Here is a 17,499-nt window from a genome sequence, read left to right on the forward strand (position 1 = left end):
TTGCGGGATCTTGTTCTTTCGGTCACAACCCACAGCTCGTCTCCATAGGTGAGGGTAGGAATGTAGATCAACTGGTAAATTGAGAGGTTTGCCTTTCGACTTAGCTCTCTCTTTACCACAACAGACTGATACAAAGTCAGCATCACTGCAGATGCTGCACCGATCCATCTGTCAATCTCCCATTCCATTCTTCCCACACTCATGAACAAGACCCCAAGATACTTGAACTACTCCACTTGGGGCAGGATCTCATCCCCGACCCGGAGAGGGCACGTCACCCTTTTCTGACTGAGGAACATGGTCTCAGATTTGGAGGTGCTGATTCTCATCCCAGCCGCTTCACACTCAGCTGCAAATTGCTCCAGTGGCTGTTGGAGATCATGGCTTGATGAGGCCGACAGAACCACATCATCTGCAAAAAGCATCGATGAGATAAAGAGGCCACCAAACCGGATGCCCTCTACGCCTCGGCTGTGCCTTGGGATTCTGTCCATACAAACAAAATCAAACAAAAGGTAGTCTTGGCGGAGTCCAACTCTTACCGGAAACGACTCCAACATATTGCCAGCAATGGGGACCAAACACTGATAGTGGTCGTACAGGGACCGAACAGCCTATATCAGGGGGTTTGGAAAACCCATACTCCTGAAGAACCCCCCACAAGATTCTCTGCGGGACACAGTCGAACGCCTTCCCCAAATCCACAAAACATATTAAGACTTGTTGGAGGAACTCCCATGCACCCTCAAACATCCTGCTGAAGGTGTAGAGCTGGTCCACTGTTCCATGGCCAGGCCGAAAACCACATTGCTCCTCCTGAATAGTAGATGCAACTTCCCGACGCACCCTCCTCTCCAGCACCCCTGAATAGACCTTACCAGGGAGGCTGAGGATTTTGATCACACTATAGTTGGAACACACGCTCTGGTCCCCCCTTCTTAAAAAGGGGGAGCACCACCCCACCCTGGCAATCGAGAGGCACTGCCCCAATGAGGTCCATGTGATGTTGCAGAGGTGTGTCAACCAGGACAGCCCCACAACATCCAAGAGCCTTTTAGGAACTCCAAGTGAATCTCATCCAACCCCCTGCCACTAAGAAGCTTTTTAACCACCTCGGCGACATCAACCCCAGAGATAGAAGACCCCGCCTCAGAGAACCCAGACTCAGCTTCCTCATGGTAAGGCGTGTTGTGGAATTGAGGAGGTATTCAAAGTATTCTCCCCACAGACTCACAACATCCTGAGTTGAGGTCAACAGTGCCCACTATACACAGTGTTGACGGTGCAGCGCTTTCCCCTCCTGAGACGCTGGAGGGTGGACCAGAATTTCCTCACAGCTGTCTTGGACTCGTTCTTCCCCCAAAATCAGAGCCAACTCACCACCAGATGGTGATCAGTTGACAGCTTCGCCCCTCTTCACCTGAGTGTCCAAAATATGCGGTTACAAGTCCAATGACACGACCACAAAGTCGATCATCGAACTGCGACCTAGGGTGTCCTGGTGCCAGCTGTACATGTGGACACCCTTATGCCTGAACATGGTGTTCTTTATAGACAATCTGTGATGAGCACAGAAGTCCAGTAACAGAACATCACTCGGGTTCTGACCGTTCTTCCCAATCACACCCTTCCAGGTCTCACTGTCATTGCGCACATGGATATTGAAGTCCGGGAGCAGAATGATGCAGTCCCAGAGGGAGCGCTCTGTAGCACTCTCTCTAAGGACTCCAAAAAGGGTGGGTACTCTTTAACTGCTGTTTGGTGCAAAGGCACAAAAAACAGTCAGTACCCGTCCCACTACCTGAAGGCGGAGCGAGGCAACCCTGTCATCCACCAGGGTAAACTCCAACGTACAGCTCCCGAGGCGGGGGGCAATAAGCATACCATGCCTGCTCAGCGTCTCTCACCTTGGACAACCGCAGAGTGGAACAGAGCCCAACCCTTCTCAAGAGGAGAGGTACCAGAGTCCAAGCGATACATAGAGGCGAGTCCGGCAATATCTTGTTAGAACTTCTCCAGGCACTCCAGTTTTCTCCCACATCCCAAAAACAAACATTAACTTCTTTCGCCTTGTCCCTTTCGGGGTCGCCACAGCGTGTCATCTCAGATGAAACGCAACTGTTGTCTGTTTCCAGGTGCCCTGCGATTGGCTGGCAATCAGTCCAGGGTGTACCCCGCCTCCTGCCCGTTGACAGCTGGGATAGGCTCCAGCACTCCCTGCGACCCTCGTGAGGATAAGCAGCAAAGAAAATGGATGAATGGATTCTTGAATCAGTGAACCTACTAGTTTCCGCCTTGCACTGTTGTTGGGATACACGCTCACATCCTGCTGGTCCAATCAGTATTCGTATTAGTAATAGATATTGTAGACAGTACACACACATTTGTCACTCTAAACTGCTCCCTTTGGACAATTATCATTGCACTGGTCTATAAGGGTGAACCACAAACGGGTAAGGGCACACGGTATAAGATTAACATTATCTGGGGCATTGACACACTCGAAACTGCTCCAAATGCTAGAGGCCTCTGCATCTTGGACAACTGTGACTCTTGTAAGGAATAGTTCCTATTAATTGAATCTCCATTGCTCTTCATTCTTGTTTGTTCTTAGTACTCAACATGAATGTCGTACCAGGTCGGCACTGACTGCCGGAGACAAATTCCTTGTGTGTTAATACATTCTAATGTACAAACAGACTGGTTTGATTTGCTTGGTAGGTTTTTTTTTTTTTGTAGGACCTTAAAAACCTGGATGGATATAGCTACTGTAATTTCTCAGATATAATACGCAGATTTTTCCCAAAATATTTTCAAAAAGTCAATAGAGGACATGATATTTAGGTATGGATGAAAAATAAATATAATCACATTTTATAGTTGTATACAGGTACATAGTAGTAAAAATTATACATACATGGACATTTTGACATGATATTCAATGTCTTATGTTACACATTTATATACTTTATATTGTGCGCCCGCAATCTGAGCAATCTGACCTCCTCGCGGGAGCTTCGCATTTTACGATCGTGAGTGTAGCATATTTGTTGCTACTACACTAAACATCAGAAACGACTTCCCGTGAGTTTGTTTTAACTGAAACCAAGAAAAAAAAATGTTGACTACAAGGGCTAGTTGTGCAGCTGTTTTTAAAAGAAATGTGTCAAAACTCTTGGGATTCAAAAATGTTTTCTCACAAATGCTATGGATGGCACAGAGGATGACATGCTAAGGGAACAAAATAGGATCACTGTTCATGAGACAATGGAACTGGACCAAGTGATGGATGAGTTCGACAGTGATGCACCAAAGGTCGCTATGATATATATTTTTCAGACTGGAGATGAGTCAGATGCTTCATTTGAAGTCTTGGCCAAGGATGTGTAATGTTAGATAAACTGCACTATGCACAAATATTTAATGCAAAAAATGTTCAAGTCAAACAGTGTTAAATATTTATTTAAGACTGTAATATGTGTTATCAACAGTATTAATAAAATGCTATGCCATCACTGATTTTGAGTGACCATTTATTTTAGTTGGTTGAGGGATTCTGTTCTGACAATTACAGAGACCAGGACAAGCGTGTCCTGAGGCCTGTCCCGAGATTACATTACAGCTACATCAGCACGTGCACAATGATTTATATTAATGATTGCTGTACAGAAAATTTTTTGAAAAACAATACAAGTACAAACCTAGCAAAATAGAAATAGATAATTCCCAATATTTTGATTATATGGCTAGCAGCAACTTAGTGGTCCGCATTGTACATTGGGAGAAGGGTTTTCCTGATGCTTTTAGGTCAACTTTGGGGTGTGCATTATACTTTAGAAATTACAGTCGATGTCTTATTCCGCGTTTGTTAACTGTTATGAAGTTCTATTATTGAACATCATAACACCACTGATGTTACAATATTAACATTGCAAAAATTCAAAAAAATTCTCATCTCTCAATAGTAGCATTACTTAATACAATAACATAGCCTTTCCCTTATTTTCTATGACTCTCTTGAGATGCATTTGTAATATTTTCCCCCATTGAATTTAAATCAACGGAAAGACTAATCAAGAAAGGCCCAGGCAGCCACATCAAATACATTAACATCAAAATTTTCACAACAAAATGAACAAGGTAAACAAGAGATGAGAAATTATCATTGTTTTTAAGTGAAATTTAAAGATGATTTAAGACATTGTTGAAACCAACCAGTTAAAATTATTCATGGGTGTGAAAGCTAACACTGGAGCCAGGTTAAAATAGACAGTTGTTGTCAATTTACCATTTTACCTTTGATGTACTTGTTTGGATTACTCCTATAACGGTCATCCACTAGAATTAGGGCACCCCAGTCAGTTCGGTGACGAATACACCTGAAAGTCATTAAAATGGTACATGTAAATTGTTGTAAATGATCTTTTGGAATTTAAATGAAAATAGGTAAAATTATAATAAATTTACCTTCCTAGAGCTTGGTTGAGTGCTCGGTAAGCCTGAATCTCATACCAGCGATGGCCAGGGAGAAGACCTCTACTCTTTGAGTGCTGATCATTATACTTCATCTTCAGTTCAACCTACATTGTATTTCAAACATTCGAACAATTCAATAAGGCAAGAAAATGTATCTAGCGAATTTACGTGCTTTACAATATTAAAAGCGCTAAATAAAACAGAATAAATTAACATCTTACTAAAAAACTAAATAAAAAGACAGTGACACATACAGTGCTATGAAAAAGTATTTGCCCCAACCCCTTTTTTTTTTTAATTACACAGGTTTCAAATCATCAAACCAACACAGAAAAATACAATATGCAGTTTGCAAATGACAAACATATTAAGGCGCACACAAAAAAATACAAACCTTGATGACCCTCTGTGAAAATTGCCTGTCCTTGTTAAATTACAACATCTCCTTGACTAAACAGAAATTTGGGGAAGGTGAGTGTGGAAAAGGTTACAAAGCTGTTTCCAATGCTTTGGGGCTCCAGCGAACCACAGCCATTATCCACAAATGGAGAAAACTGGGAACAGTGGCAAACCTTCCCAGGAGTGGATGACCGACTGAAATTACTCCAAGAGTCATCCAGGAGGTCCCAAAAGAACCGTAGGTAGTGTGATGGACTGGGGCTGCTTTTCTGCCTCAGGACGAGGACAACTTGCTATGACTGATGGAACAATTAATTCTGCTATGCACCAGAAAATCTTTAAGGAGAATATCCAGCCATCAGTTGGTGCCATCAATCTCAACTTAAAGTCATCATACAGCAGGACAATGATCCAAAACACTTAAACGGGCAGTTCATACGAGAAAAGCCCCCACTATGGCGGAGTTGAAATAATTCTGCAAAGAAGAGTCGAACAAAATTACTCTAGAGCAATGAGAAAGACTTATCACCAATCATTCCAAATGCTTGATTTGAATTATTGTTGCCAAGGGTGGCACAAAACGTTATTAGGCTCAGGGGTTAATCATATTTTCACAGAGGGTAAGAAAGGTTTGATTTTTTTTTTGTGCCATAAAAAATTTAATTGTCATTTGAAAAATGCATTTTGTATTTCCTTGGGTCTCTGTGTGACATTAAAATTGGTTTGATAATTTGAAACTTTTGTGTGTTATAAGACATCAGTAGGAGAGGGGACTGTAACCTCTCGGTCAAATTCTAGTAAAAGACTATATTTTACAATATATTTATAAATATTAAGTATTTTGGGAATCAAAAATATACTCTTTGCCATCTGATTATTATGATGAGCTCCACCTCTCAAAAAATGATTAATAAATGGGCATATATATAATTAAACCAGACATGTTAACAACAGACCTGCGACTCTTGAAAGTAAATTCAACCTGAACAAATATAACAGAATGGAACCTTATTTCACAAATGTACGGGACAGATGCCATGACAAACTGTGCGGCAGCGATGAAGGAAATCTTTGTAGCATGAGGTGTTTCTCCCCCAAAATAACCATCAATCCACTGAAATCTGTCAATGCTGGCTGCTAGTCTCAACATTTTGAAATGGAAAAGTGAAAAGTTCATCTGCCGTCTGAGGGCTACGCATGAAGGGCAGGTAACTGAACAAAGCTATAACTACTTATGACAGGTATTATTTGTCCGCTCAGAGCCACCAAACTGATGTGACAGGTACAGCATGTTCCTTCATGTGCATCACACAAAGTCAAGCGAGCATGACTCACCTTTGTTCAAACAAAGTTACACCAAATTAAAAATTGTAGCCAAAAAAGTTATACAACGATAAAGAATAGTACAAAGTGCAAAAATCAGCATAGTATAGTCCTTTCTTGTGGGAAAACACAATCACATGCATTGTTAACACAAAGTGGTTCTATGAGCAATCCAATCAACGTCATAAGAGGTCCAGCTACATGCTTGCATTTGCCGTGTACTGCATAAGACAGCTGAGCAATAAAAAAAGGAAGTTTTAAACCTGGAGCTCCTGCACAAAAGGCCAGAAGCCCAAAGGGATCATGTCATCTAAATCTAATCCTGACCCAATTTAGCCTTCTGCCTGCTAACAAACCTGGGCTGTACACTGTCAACTTCCAATTTAACTTGACAGGTAACATATGTGAAAAAGCCAATTCTGGCTCGAAGCAAATCTCACAATGCGCAAGGAAACCACAAGCTAGAAGGGATTACTTAAAATGTCAATAGATCACTTGATTCCTTTGGCCTTTTCCTTTAGAGTAACCTGTCATTCGTGAAAAATATATATTTTCTTTTACTACGCATTGCTGTCAACAAAGCACATTTCAAAAACTATTTTAAACTGGACTTTCGAGGTGGTAAGTGGGGTGGGAGGTGGATTTTGAGCTACATGTATCTGCCTCTGGCAGTTTGGGGCATCTGGTGTCCCTGAGATTGGTGAGAGCCTCATTTATGACTGAAATGAACTGACATCAGTGTCACTAACTCATTCCCTGCCAATACTGTCCAAACATGTCATTAAGAATCAATCTATTCCGTGCCAATGCCGTCTAAAGACGTAAATGGCGTTTTTTTTTTTTTTTTTTTAAACATGGATGGAAGGGTGCAGTTGTTCACGATCACCCAATCGCTAGGCCTCCGGACAACTGCACTGAGGAATGGCAGGCACCCTGAAGAGGAAGCCAACGCCTTGAGGTGAATATCCCTCCCTCAGAGCAAGAAAAGAACGAAGGAGGGGGTGTGGTGCAAGAGACAAGAAGGTGACAATGTATACTGCACACAATGGTAGAAAAGAGAAAAGCAAAATCAAAAAAGTTAAGCTTTCGGGTAAGATAAATTTACTGTGGCAAGGCAAGAAAAATAGTCCTGCGACCGATAGTAATGACACCTTGTACGTGGGGTGTCAAACGTACGGCCCGCAACCTGGTTTAATCTGGCCTGTGAGATGATTTTGTAAAGTACAAAACGATAGTATAGAATTGCAGCAATTTTTCAATAAAAGTAATTGCTAATCTGATTGGGTCCACTGGATGGCGAAATAATTGTGTCAAGCAAGCAAACCGTTTACACTGGGGCAAAGTAAATAGGTCAGGTGTGCAGCTTAGTTGCTTTGTGGAATGCCCGAGCTATTTATTACGACTTCTATGGTACAGTACTTTTAGGCACCCTCATTACTCCAATGTCTGTCAAAAAAGACAAAAGTGGACGCAGAGTGCAGCGTGTTCAAAGAAAAATGGTTATCCTCCTATTTATTCACGGAAGTGAATGGGAAAGCTGTACGTGTATGTTCTGTGTGTTCACATCATGTTGCAGTCCTGAAAGAATATAACCTTCGTCCCCATTATTTGAGTCTTCATCCCGACAAATCTGACAACTTTCAAGGACAGTGGAGAAGATGGAAAGTGAGTGAACTGTTGGCCGGTCAGACAAAACAACCGTCTGTGTTTAGTCACACCAGAGACATCAGTGACGCTGCTGTGAAGGCGAGCTACCTACCTAAATTGTAGTGGCTTCAAAACCATATGAGGGAGAATTTGTAAAAGCATGTAAACATGCAATTATGAGCCTACCAAGAAACACTTGCAGATAGGATTTCCAACCTTTTAGGGAGTTGGACAGCCAATTTGACCATAAAATAAAGTCATTTAATGCATTTTCAGTTGCAATTGACGACAGCATGGACATAGACGCTGCACAACTGGCCATTTTCATCCACGGAGTTGATGACAGATTGACCTTCATTGGATTTCGTGGAGATGGTGCCAATGAAAGACACAATGACAACAGCTGATATTTTTACCACACATGTCTTGGTGCTGGACAGGGTTAGAGTGGACTGGTCCCACTCTGTCAGACTGGAACAGATGGTGTGCCCTCAATGATCGTGAAAAAAAGCAGATGTCGTGACGAAGTTACAAGAGAAAGGGCAATGATTTTTGGAATTTTCAATGTATTTTGCACAAGGAGGCTTTGTGTTGCAAGTCATTAAAAATGGATAAAATCATGAAGGTGGTGATCAATTCATCTAGGACCGTGAAAAGATCCTGAAGCATGAATCACACTAAGTTTGATAGCCTTTTCAGAAAAACACCACATCTATTGCCTGCCATACCACACGAAGGTAAAGATGTTAAGTCGAGGTGCTGTGCCGAAGTGTTTTCTTTGATTTATGAGAAGAATAATTCATTCCCCCTCGAGTGTGGTGGAGGGGTTTGAGTGTCCCGATGATCTGAGGAGCTAAGTTGTCTGGGGTTTCATGCCCCTGTTAGGGTCACCCATGGTAAAAAGGTCCAAGGTGAGAGACCAGATAAAGTATGACTCCAAAACCCCTATGACGAGTACGAGTAGTTTGGCCGGTCACAGCCCGAAAGGGTAACATGGGTCCCCCTTCCCATGGGCTCACCACCTGTGAGAGGAGCTATTGGGGTCGGGTGCGATGGGAGCTGGCCAAAGGGGATCTGATCCCTGGCTACTGAAACTAGCTCTAGGGAGAAGGAATGTCACCTCTTTAGCAGGGAAGGAGGTCGCGAAGTTCCAATTAGATATAGTTGGACTCGCCTTTACGCACCACTTGGACTCTGGCACCACTCCACTTGAGAAGGTTGGACCCTGTTCCACTCTGAAGTCGCCCACGGTGAGAAATGCCGAGTGGATGTGGGTATACTTATTGCCCCCCCCCCGGCTCGGGGCCTGTACGTTGGGGTTTACCCCAGTGGATGATAGGGTAGCCTCCCTCTGGCTTCAGGTAGGGAGACTGGTCCTGACTGTTGTTTGTGCTTATGCACCAGACAGCAGTTCAGAGTAAGGAGCACTGGAGAGTGCCACTTCTGGGTACTCCATCATTCTCGCGTGGGACTTCAATGCCCACGTGGGCAATGACAGTGCGACCTGGAAGGACGTGATTGGGAAGAACAGCCCCTCCGATCAGAACTCAAGTGGTGTTCTGTTAGTGGACTACTGTGTTCATCACGGATTGTCTATGTTTAGGCATAAGGGTGTCCACCAGGTACCAGGACACCCTAGGTCGCAGTTCGATGATTGAGTTTGTGATGTGTCATCGGACTTGTGACTGCATGTCTTTGACACTGGGTTGAAGAGAGGGCCGCAGCTCTAAACTGATCACCACCTGGTGGTGAGTAGGCTCCGATTGTGGGGTAGGATGTCGGTCTAATCTGACAGGCCCAAACGTGTTTGTGAGGGTCTGCTTGGAACGGCTGGCAGATTCCCCTGTCACAAGGAATTTCAACCCCTACCTCCGAAAGAACTTTGCTCATGATGAGGTGGGGATATTGAGTCCAAGTGGACGAATGCTCTGCTACTCCAATACTGAGGCGGCCGACCGGAGCTGTGGCCGTAAGGTGGTCGGTGTCTGTCATGGTGGCAACCCATGAACACGCTCGTGGACACCAATGGAAATGGGATGCTATCTAGCTGAAGAAAAAGTACTAACGGACATTTTTGGCCTGTGGGACTACCGGGGCAGCTGATAGGCATTGGCTGGCCAAGCGGAATGCAGCTTCGGTGGTCACTGAGGCAAAAACCTGGGTGTGGGAGTTCGATATTGTGAGTCAATGGGGAGAATACTTCTAAGACCTCCTCAATTCCATTAACACGCCTCCCCATGAGAAAGCTAAGTCTGGGTGCTCTGAGGCGGGCTCTTTATCTCTGGGTTTGAGGTCACCAAGGTGGTTAAAAAGCTTCTTGGTGGCAGGGCCCCGGAGTTCCTAAAGGCTCTGGATGTTGTAGGGTTGTCCCGGTTGACACGCCTCAGCAACATCGCGTGGACATCTGGGCCAGTGCCACTGGATTGGCAGACTGAGGTGGTGGTACCCCTTTTTAAAAAGAGTGACCGGAGGGTGTGTTCCAACTTCAGGAGTATGTAGTACCGAACCTCCTGATATAAGCTGTTCGGTACCTGTACGACCGGTGTCAGAGTTTGCCCCGCTTTGCCAGCAATAAGTCGGATTCGTTTCCAGTGAGAGTTGGACTCCGCCAAGGCTGCCCTTTGTCACCGATTTTGTTCACAAGCGCAGCCGAGGCATAGAGTTTGTCTGGTTTGGTGGCCTCAGCATCGCATCTCTGGCTTCATCAAGCCATGATCTCCAACTCTCACTGGACCGGTTCACAACAGAGTGTGACGCGGCACGGATGAGTATCAGCAAATCCAAATCTGAGACCATGGTCCTCAGTCGGAAAAGTGTGGCGTGCATTCTCCAGGTCGGGGATGAGATCCTGCCCCAAGTGGAGGAGTTCAAGTATCTTGGGGTCTTGTTCACAAGTGAGGGAAGAATGGAGCGGGAGATCGACGGCCTGATCAGTGCAGCGTCTTCATTGATGCGGACTTTGTATCGGTCCGCTGTGGTAAAGAGGGAGTCGAAAGGCGAAGCTCTCAATTTACCAGTCGATCAACATTCCTACCCTCACCGATGGACACGAGGTGTGGGTCGTGATCGAAAGAACAAGATACAAGCGGCCAAAATTAGTTTCCTCTGCAGGGTGTCCAGGCTTTCCCTGAGAGATAGGGTGAGAAGCTCGGTCATCCGGAAGGGGCTCAGTGTCAAGCCGCTACTCCTTCACATGGAAAGGAGCCAGATGAGATGGCTGGGGCATCTGATTCGGATGCCTCCTGGACCCCGGACATGTCCCACCGGAATGAGACCCCGGGAACGACCCAGAACAAGCTGGAGAGACTATGACTCTCAGGTGGCTTGGGAAGAACTCGAGATTGCTCCGGAAGAGCTGGAAGAAGTGGCCGGTGAAAGGGAACTTTGTGTATTAGGGTGAATCTGGTCCCCCGACATCTTTCAAAATCAACAACTTTTTTCTGGAGGTGAGGTTCTTCATGTTAGAGCTGCGTTTCAAACTTGAAAGAAATCGAATTGTGTTTAGGGGTTCCTCATGGAGATCGAATTTTTCGAAATTAGTCGGATTTTGGTAAAGAATAGTCGATCAGCAATTCGGCCATTTTCCGGAAAAAAAATTTCTAAGCTATCGTCGAGCGGCGTCGTGAACGTCAGGACATTCCCCGGAGCGTTCAGAAGCACTCGTGAAATCCTTGAGCACGTTGACCTCTCAGCCCTAGTTGGTGTTTGCCTCTCAGTTAACACGACGTCAATTAACTGTCAACATGGCTGCTGCGAAACAGAAAGACCCGCAGTATTTTTTGCTTGGGACCGTCCCAACCGCGGATGATAAAGCCATCAAAGGAGCAAAACTTCCTTCCAGAAAACAGATTCTTCTGTTATTCATTGCTGCAAAAGAGGAATTCCAAAGACAAGATGTCGCCAAGTCTATCAGGGAAGCAGCAAAATCTGTCGTTCAGGAAGTCGTGATATTTTACCAGAAAGCGATACCAACAGTTGCGGAAACAAGATGTCGGAAAAGGTTGAATCGTTATATGCTGATATGCAAGAGCTGATGAATATTCCGAAAGATGGACGATTGTCAGGAAGACCGCTTAAACGCATCGAAGATTTTAAATCCGTGTTGGAGAAGACGTTTCCATTCTGGCCACGTGATGTTTTCGATCATATTTCGAATGAAGAAGACTGCCTGTTCCTGAAAAAGATAATGGAGACCAGGACGAACGTGATGGGAGGCATTGATTCAAACTTGGCCACAACCGAGAAGAAAGTCGCGGAGCGTATCAAACAAAACACCATGCGCATTGAGAGAGAACGGCAACGACAGCTTGAGACATAAGTGAATAAGGAACTGGTCGAAGACCCAGACGAGTCATCCGAAACAGATGATTCAAACGAATTCGCACCATCAACATCGACTAGACCTCTCCATAGAAGACTGAAGAAGACTGGCTCAGATATACACCTCCCATTTGATGTACTGAAATCACCGAAATTAGTTTCAACAGCAATGAGGAACAATATTTCTCCTACTGCGCTAGCGGCAACCGTAGAATCTCTCATCAGCTCATGTGATGGCACTACATCTGTAGTAAACTTGAACACAGTGCAGTCCTACCGGTACCGGAAGGATGCGGCCGCCAACATTCCTGAGAGAATCCAGACGGACTGGGTTCCTCCCCGACCAGCAGCAAGTCACTGGGATGGCAAACCAATGGAGACGTTACCTGGTAAATACGCAAAGGATGATCGTCTTCCCGTGTTGATTTCGGGCATGGGTGGGATCAAATTGCTTGGTGCTCCTCCCCTTCCTGTAAAGTCTTCGGAAAGAGCTGGAGATCTTCTTTCTAAAGCTACGCTCGATCTAGCAGAGACATGGAACTGTAGTGGCAATATTTCAGCTATGGTATTTTATACCACCAGTGCTAATACGGGACATCTCACAGCTTGACTGCATTTGCATCCAGGAAAACCTCGGGAAAGCTCCGTTGTGGTGCGCCTGTTGAAGACGTGGGTGAAATCTTACTCACAAAGGCTTGGGATGTTCTAGGTGTGGAAGTATCGAAAAGCAAAGACGTGTCAGTGTTTACGAAATTCAGGGACAGGTACTCCGAACTGGATTTGACTGCTGAGCTAACGAGAGACAGCAGTTCGGATCCTTTTATGCTGGAGCAGCGACATCATGTAATTCACCCCTCCATACAGGGCACTTAACCACGTCTCCTGAAGTGACGTCACGCCACGTGCGCTGGCGTAAGACAAACAGTAAAAATGGCAAATACAATACAATACATTCTGAACTGAGACAGACTCCATGCTTCTGATTTCATTCAAATCAACGATATATTATAGATTCTAAATACAATACATTCTTAACTGAGAGAGACGCCATGCTTCTGATTTCATTCAATCATTCACATGGAGCAATGTTATGCTAGCGGAGAACGTCTCGTTCATTTATAAGAGACGTGTATTAAAAATCAAATTTAGGGCATATCTTCGTGCAAACACAGTCTGGTTAAGCTTCGACCGCGAGCCAGCAAGAAATCAATACGTTTGAGCAGTCCGAACATCGCTAAATATCGCTCAACAAAGAATAAGTGTGTCAATCGTTCACACGTAGCGGTGTTATGCTAGCGGAGAACGTCTCATTCATTTATACGAGACATGTATTTAAAATTAAATTTAGGGCATATTTTCGTGCAAACACAGTCTGGTTAAGCTTCGACCGCGAGCCAGCAAGAAATCAATACGTTTGTGCAGTCCGATCATCGCTAAATATCGCTCAACAAAGAATAAGTGTGTCAATCGTTCACACGCAGCAGTGTTATGCTAGCGAAGAACTTCGAATTCATTTACACGAGACATGTATTGAAAATCAAATATAGGGCACACCTTCGTGCAAACATATGTGTTCCGGTTGATATTAGATGGATTTAGTTGATGATGCGGTCTTCCACAAAGTTTGATCCATCGAAGGCATTTTTCGTACTGGGTCTTCGGTTTTGGAAAGGGTACGAATCGAACTCCACCAACTAGCCTTTCAGGATATCTGTCGTCACTATTACAAAGTCCGTGACTACACCTATTAACCATATTTTTGTTAAATAACCCAAATACCCGATAAAACGCTAACAAAACCTATACTGGACCATGCAATGTTGTCTGAGAAAATGGCGGGAGCAAAAACAGGCTTTGGTTTATGCAGATCTCTGGCCTCTGATTGGTCAGTGACGCGGATTGCGCAATATCCACGAGGGGGTCAATTGAACTTCTGACAACCATCAAGACAGGCACTGGTGACCCCAACTCGGCTGCTGTGAACTTGTTACCGCGAGGCGACTACCGAGAACTGCTAGACTTGGTTTTGGTTTACCCAGGAGAGGACAATACATCCAACTTTCAGAAACCCGAAGCGACACACAAAGCTCGCTGGATGGCGAAACTTTTGTATGCGATCAAAATGATTCTTTTAAGAAATTGTCGCCGATTTGAAGGAAACACTTAGCAAAGTCTGTCATGGATAAAGTAGCAAGATTTGTGACTTTTGTGACACACATTTATGCGCCGTGGTGGTTCATGTGTCCAATTAGCTCAGAAGCACCAATCAATGATTTACAATTGGCTAAAAATTTGACAAAATTTGTGAATATTGATCCAGTGATAGCTAAAGCAGTTTTGATGGGGATCATGAATTACGACTGGTACTTGGTGCCAGAAATGATTCCGGTCAGTCTCTTCAGTGACAGTCTCGACAAGACAGGGAAACGTGAAATAGCGGAAACGATTATCTCATTACCCAAGAAACCACATAACGAGAGTCAGCACAGGACTGGTTACAGGAAACCAATTTCCCCCCCTTTCGGCTGTGTGCTTCAGGTCATTGTCATGTTGAAAGACCCAGCCACGACCCATCTTCAATGCTCTGACTGAGGGAAATGGGTTGTTCCCCAAAATCTCACAATACATGGCCACGGTCATCCTCTCCTTGATACAGTGCAGTCGTCCTGTCCCATGTTCAGAAAAACACCCCCAAAGCATGATGGTAACACCCCCATCCTTCATGGTAAGGATGGTGTTCTTGGGATGAAACTCATCATTCGTCTTCCTCCAAACACGGTTAGTGGAATTATGACCAAAAAGTTCAATTTTGGTCTCATCTGACCACAAAACCTTCTCCCATGACTCCACTGTATCATCCAAATGGTCACTGGCAAACTTAAGATGGGCCTTGACATGTGCTGGTTTAAGCAGCGGAACCTTCCTTGCCATGCATGATTTCAAACCTTGATGTCTTCGTGTATTATCAACAGTCACCGTGGAAACACAAATCGTGAAAAAAATCAGATATTGTGATTTCTGGATTTTTCTTTTTAGATTATCTCTCTCGCAGTGGACATGCACCTACGATGAACATTTCAGAGCAGGGTATTGAAATACTTATTTTCTTCACTGTATATTGTGCATCCAAGAGAGCAAGTGGAAGGGTAGTAAGACTAGAAGTTTAGGAGCAGGGTTTAAATTAGTTTACCATGGAGTAGATGGGACGAGAAATGAAATAGGGGGTCATTTTAAAGGAAGAGCTGGCTAAGAACATCTTGGAGGTGAAAAGAGTATCAGATAGAGTGATGAGGCTGATATTTGAAATTGAGGGTGTTATGTATAATGTGATTAGCGGCTATGACCCACAGTCGGATGTGACAGAGAGTTGAAAGATAAATTCTGGATGGAACTAGACGAAGTAGTCCTGAGCATTCCAAAGTTGTGATTGGTACAGATTGTAATGGACATGTTTGGTGAGGGAAACTGATTAAGTGATGGGTAAGTACGGCATACAGGAAAGGAACCATGAGGGAAAGATGGTGGTGGACTTTACCAATAGGATTTAAATGGCTCTAGTGCAGTGATTTCCAATCTTTGTCGAGCCAAGGCACATATTTTACAATTGAAAAATCCCACGGCACACTAACAAAAGTAATGGTCACAAAAATGGATCGATTAATTACTGTATGTAGTTCCTGCCATCTCATAGAAGAGATTTTTTTGTTCTTTCATTGTGCCTCAATGGCATCAATAGATGAATAAAGACATTATTTCTTGGAATGTTTTTTTTAACAATTTCATAAAATTGGATAACTTTCCACGGCACACCTGAAGAGCACTCACGACACACTAATGTACCCCGGCACACTGTTTGGTAATCACTGCTCTCGTGAGCACTTTTTTTTTTTTCTAGAAGAGGCAGGAACATAGAGTGAGGCCCCGTTGTACAGTGGTTAGAGCTCTGGTTTAGTAAACCAGGGGCTGTGGGTTCGTATCCCACTGGGGCCTCCACTCCCTGAGAAGGGTTGCGTCAGGAAGGGCATCCGGCGTAAAAATTGTGCCAAACATATATGTGCGTTCATCTGAGATGACACGCTGTGGCGACCCCGAAAGGGACAAGCCGAAAGAAACTTACTTAGGCAGGAACATAGTGACCTACAAGAGCGGAGGTAGAAGCACGCAAGTGGATTATATTTTGTGCAGATGATGTAATCTGAAAGAGGTTACTGACTGTAAATTAGTGGTAGAGGAGAGTGAAGGTCGACAACATAAAATGGTGGAGTATAAGATGACTCAGATGGTGGGTAGGAAGATTAAAGCCAAAGTGTCATCCCTATAAACATTCTAATATAAATATTTAATGAAAAATACATAACATTATTCACTTCAATGTCTATACAAAAAAATAAATGTGAGCGGAGAGCGCGTCATCCATGCGCTAAGTCGCAGAAGTGTCATTCTACGATATTAGCTGCATCTTCTGTCTGTGACGTCACCCGGACAGTCGGCAATGAAAACACGCAGTGCACCCTAACTATTGGAGACGAACACAGTCCTTCTGACACGGAAGCTCTTTTCGAAAAGGAGAACATCACACGACCGAATGAAATTACCGGGGCAATATTACACTATTGTTTCGAGCCCTCGGGGCAATATAACACTATTGTTTTGAGCCATATTCAGATGATATGCGATCACGGCCAAACCGCATCCCCGTCTGATCCACTTCCGTGGCGGAGATGAGCCATTGTGGCTCATCGCAGCCGGCCGAGGAGCAGCCCGACAGTCTGACGCGCACATCAACATATTTCGTACACGGATCTTTTTTACGTTATGAGAGACCAATTACGTGGTCCACCCCAAACTATTGTTTTGTTTTGTTTTTAGTAGCTGTATACATACCTACCTGTTATTTGGAACCCACAAAGCTCTAGTCCTCTGCACCCGTACAATCCATTTTTCACGACGAACTGGGTCTCTTGCAAACTTATAAAGGGTAAATCCATCCTCCCGAGTGTTCAAGCAATGTCCAGCAATGCAACGAGCCGGCATTTTGGCTAACACGAAGGAACAACGAGCTGCCTTCCTGGAGGTAAAACTAATGGAAACGAACAAGTCCACTTGGGGCCACTACTGTCCTTAACGTCACTTCCTGCGTCTTCTCGAAAACAAATTCCTCGAGAGGATTTTCATGGTGGAAGTTACAAAAAGCTTTGTTTTGTGGTGAAAAAACGCACGGGCCCATATTGGCTGCCGTTTTTTTCATTCATCACATACTAAAAATCATCCATTTCATGACAGTAGCCCTATAAGAAGACAAAGATAGAGCAGAGAATCATGTGGTAGAAGCCG

General features: G+C 44.2%; 1 protein-coding gene across 6 annotated transcripts in view; it reads right to left on the bottom strand.

Annotated features, from left to right (window-relative positions):
- The window catches only part of brip1 (BRCA1 interacting helicase 1), a 155,035-nt gene that overhangs the window by 13,189 nt on the left and 124,347 nt on the right, over positions 1-17,499 (bottom strand). For all 6 annotated transcript variants that reach the window (XM_061826741.1, XM_061826745.1, XM_061826744.1 and 3 more), the window contains 2 exons: positions 4,468-4,580; positions 4,297-4,379 (listed from right to left, as the gene is read on the bottom strand). In XM_061826741.1, coding sequence (XP_061682725.1) covers positions 4,297-4,379; positions 4,468-4,580 — 196 coding nt within the window. The remainder of the gene's footprint in view (positions 1-4,296; positions 4,380-4,467; positions 4,581-17,499) is intronic.

Source organism: Syngnathoides biaculeatus, chromosome 8 (genome assembly GCF_019802595.1).
Source record: "Syngnathoides biaculeatus isolate LvHL_M chromosome 8, ASM1980259v1, whole genome shotgun sequence".
In the NCBI taxonomy this organism is placed as follows: Eukaryota; Metazoa; Chordata; class Actinopteri; order Syngnathiformes; family Syngnathidae; genus Syngnathoides; species Syngnathoides biaculeatus.